Raw genomic sequence first — 4,130 nt, 5'->3', positions numbered from 1 at the left:
CCGGGGTGGCCGGACTGGAAGGGCAGCTCTGTGGGGCTCACTCTGATTGTCCCTAAGGGTGGCTTTTATCAGGTGGATATTGTCAGCCCTCCCACAGCTGCTGCAACCATCCCGATGCACGCAGCAGGTAGCCCAGCACAAGCCCAACGGCCCACTCACATCACACGTGGCTGTCATGCGGCACACGGGGCTGGGATTTGGAACACGCGATGACAGCGCACAGCAGGACCGTGGGACTGGCGGGTGAGCGGGGCAGCTCCTCCTGCCCTCGGGGAAGGGGAGGAGGGCGTGGTGGGCTGCCTTACCGACTGGTCCGTGGTGAGCGGCTGAGGAAGTGCAACCTAGGGGTCTGGATCAGCGAAGCGATCAGCCCGATGAGGTCGTTGTTCATGTACCCGGGATACCTGAGCGTGGTGGTGCTGGCAGACATGATGGTGGAGACCTGGGGGAGAGGATGGGCTCAGCGTCAGCTCTGCTGCGCTCACAACCTGCTCCACGCAGCCAGGGGAAGCTGGGGCACCTGCGGAGGCTCACGGCTCCAGGCTGCATGCCATCGTGCCCAGCCCGTGGAGCAGGTTCAGACCGAATCAAAGACAGCGGGGAAGCCCCATGCCGGCTTCTCCAGGGGGAAGAGCCCTTCTCACCAGCTGGTTGATCTGGGACGATGACGGGGTTCTTTTATCTGGGAGAATGACGGGTTCTGAATGTGCAGCCGGTCTGTCGCGATCCGATTCAAGGCTGTGTTGTCCAGAACCACCTGCAAGAGAAAAACCAGCTCTGTGAGGAGCCTCAGAGGAAGGGCAGCCCCAGCCACATCTCCTGGGGCACCAGCTTGCCCAGCACAGGCCCTGAGCGCTGGCGGAGCCCTCCTCGGCAGGTGGCAGACACTGGAAACCACAAGCTGACTCATCAGTGGAGCGTAACCGACACTGTCAATGGGAGCTCTTCCCTCCCTCCCGTCCTGGCTGAGCTCCCCAGCGCTCTCCCAAACAGCACTGCCTCTGGGCCCGCGCCTCGCGGCAGCCTCCAGTCCCAGCAGCTCTGGGGCAGCCGCTCTGGCCCTGCCACATGCAGAGACAAGCTGGAAGGGATGAGCAGAGGCTTGGTAAGGACCTGACCGAAGGCCCTGGTGCAGGCTGAAGACGCTGCTCAGCTGGGGCTTGTGGGCGCTGAAGGTGACGCTGGGATTGAGTTCAGGTGGAACGCTGCAGCGCTGCTGTGCAGAAGCACAGCCAGTCCTCACTGCCGTGGAAGAACCTGCTGGACCCCGGAGGCAGAAATGCCAAGCCAGACAGCTCCGCAGTGCTTAGCGCAGAGCCCTCATCCCCAGAGCCACCACATCTGCTCCGTCCTTCTGCACAGGGGGAACTGCGCCTGGGGCTTCGCAGGCACATCGCAGGCTGCTGCGGCGCTTGCCCCACACAGCTACAGCACTTGCCCTGGGAAAAGCTGCCCCGCAGGAGCTGGCCTGACACGCAGCAGGACCCTTACCACGCAGTCAGCGTTCTGAGTCAGCCTCTTCAGCGTCAGCAGAGAGTTGTACGGCTGGACTACAACATCGCTCATCTCATCCTGGTTGGGGAACACCGAGTAGGTCTCCACCAGCTTCTTAGGATACCTGGTGAGAAAGCCCCGCCATCTCAAGGGTTAACACCACCAAGCCAGCGCTCTCTCCTCCCACGAGCTCCCTTTGCAGTCTCCAGGGCTCAGGACAGCAGTGAGTCAGTCACCAGCGCTGCTGCCAGAGCTGGCTCCCAGGGAGGGAGAGAATTTGTCCCAGCAGTGCCTACCCCAGCAGCACAGGAGCACTGCCAGACGGAGCTACAGGCAAGGCTGAGCCATCCTCAGGCTGATTAGGCAGCTGCTTACAAGCCTTTTCAAGAGGCTGCAAGCTGAAACAGGCAGGGACGGCAGCTCAGAGCCCACAGCCAGAGCCTCCCACCCTCCCCTGCACAGTCAGGGTGTCAGGAGGCAGCTGTGTGATAAGAAGGGCTGAGGGAAGGCTGAGTTTGGACAGCACACGTCCCGTTTCAGAGCCTCTGAAGTCCCCAGGCACATCAGGAGCCATCCCTTCCCCGGGCAGCGTGCCAGGGATTGCACAAGACAGTGTTTGGGTGGGGGCGGTGGCTCTGAGTCAGCGCTCTCCAGCTCCCCGCTTGGCAGGGTGCCCTGGTGGGGCCAGACTCTGCCGCGAGGGAAGGGGACAGGGCTGAATGCTCACCTGTCATTCAGTCTCTCCAGGAGGTAGGAGCCCAGCCCCGAGCCCGTTCCACCGGCAATGGAGTGGCACAGCACAAACCCCTGGAAGGAAGCAGAACACCAGCAGCTCAAGGTTCAGCTCAGCCCCAGAGACAGGCAGAGCAAGCACGCTGTGCCACCGCCACCGCCTCCAGCAGAGTCACCAGACACGGGGAGAGCTCCTCCTGCGATAACTGAGCAGGGAGCTGACGTCTGCGGACAGAGTGGAGGGCAGCCCTGGCTCCTCCAGACCGCAGCGGCACGAGCGTGCGCCAAAGCGGGGGAATTTTCCCCCCCGCCACGTGCAACGGCTGCTGACGAGCCTCCCGGATTCCTCCCACCCCAGAACAGACTTCAGAACAGCTCCAACGTCACCTCCAGGGTCCAGTCGGCACGGACCAGGGGTACACGTTCTCAGCCCTTTCCCCAGCCCCTCCTTCCAGAGTGCCCGAGGCCAAACTCCCGCTACCTGACTTAAGGGCAGTTCCCACCTGCTGCAGGTCCCACAACGGGCTCTTGGACCTTCTGCCAACTTATTTTACGATGACGTTTTCCCTTCTCCTGCTGCCACGTGACAGCCTGACACAAACCCAGGGAGCCCTGTGTCTAAGCCCAGGAAATGGTTTTACATGGATGGGGGCCAAGGTCCTGCCAGAGGCACGGGGCAAAGCAGACAAAGCGCTGTCGGTGCCACTGGTGCCCCTTTAACCCGGCTGGAGAGAAAATAAAGCTGCAGCTGCCTGTGTTCATTCCGTGGGTTTCAAAGCACTCGGCAACTCTGGGTCTAAACCCCCTCCTGCTGGCAGCCCAGGGGGCACCAGGCACCTTGTTCCAGCACAGCCCCCCTACCCACCAGGGCCTTCGCCGGAGGATGCGCAGTGTGTGTCCTGCGTCGGCTGGCGGGGGGGAGAGATGTGGGAGAGAGGTGGAACAGGGAAAGGAAACAGCACCATAATGCCTGGAACTCTTCCTGCGGGGAAGTGCCCAATGCAAGCAGTATTTGGGGCAGAAAAATGCCCCGCTGAGCATACAGTAAGAAGATTTGTGGTGAAGCCTGGCAGATCTAGTAGTGATGGAAAAGACCTTTTCGCAGTTCCCCTCTCTACATGTTCTCTGCTCAGCACCTAGAAGCAAGTTGAGCAAGTCTGTGTGCACCAGAAGGCTGAGCTCGACCTTATAAAAGAGCAGCCTGGCTCAGAAACCACCAAGCCGGGCAACCAGATCCACATCCTTCGATTTACTTACTTCCAAGCTGTCGCTCCCATCAGCCTCTCTGTCTATTATATCAAAAATATCTTCATGGATTTTTTCTCCCTGCAAGAGAGATGAGACCACGATTGAGAAGGCCACAATAAAGCCTCACGCCTAACGAGCTGACCCGTATTTGCACCCAGGAGCACTAGAGCTGTTACCTGCGAGAAGCCACTGGCCCAGTTGTTCCCAGCTCCCCCTCCGTGCTCAGACAGGTAGATGTTCTCTGGGTTGTAGAGGTTGGCGTAAGGGGAGTTCAGGATGGAGTGGATAACCCGGGGCTCCAGGTCCAGCAGCACGGCTCGCGGGATGTAGTGCTCATCGTCGGCCTTTAACAAGGAGCAGTGAGATCAGGATGCAGCCGCAGCTCAGCGCCTTCTCGCTGCAAGAGAAACTGCAGGAGCGTGTGCCACCCCCTGGCCATGGCCGAGCACGGCACAGCCGGCGCCTGACAGCGGAGAGGAGGAAGGGAAACTCGTTATGTACAGCCCGTCCGTCATGCAGCATCCTCACGCGCCCCAGCACATCCCGAACGCGGGCAGGCGGAGGACGGGCCTGCGCTCGTGGCCGTTACGTAAGGTGGCATCGATGGCAGCCTCGTGTTTCTGCCTCCACAACACATCCCCTCCCAGAAACTGGGG

The 4,130-nt window shown here is 60.9% G+C and overlaps 1 protein-coding gene across 1 annotated transcript; it reads right to left on the bottom strand.

Moving 5' to 3' along the window:
• Window positions 1-305: 305 nt before the first annotated feature.
• LOC104468444 (tubulin gamma-2 chain-like) lies at window positions 306-3,818 on the bottom strand (the record flags this gene model as incomplete). Its single annotated transcript, XM_010082567.1, has 6 exons — window positions 306-459; window positions 670-757; window positions 1,492-1,618; window positions 2,222-2,301; window positions 3,484-3,552; window positions 3,651-3,818. Coding segments are annotated over 6 exons (686 nt in total), but the record flags the coding sequence as incomplete, so codon positions are not given.
• Between the last annotated feature and the right edge of the window lie 312 nt (window positions 3,819-4,130).

Source organism: Pterocles gutturalis, unplaced genomic scaffold (assembly GCF_000699245.1).
Source record: "Pterocles gutturalis isolate BGI_N339 unplaced genomic scaffold, ASM69924v1 scaffold43859, whole genome shotgun sequence".
NCBI lineage: Eukaryota > Metazoa > Chordata > Aves > Pterocliformes > Pteroclidae > Pterocles > Pterocles gutturalis.
The sequence above is the reverse complement of the archived record's forward strand: the minus strand, read 5'-3'. Positions and strand labels throughout refer to the sequence as shown.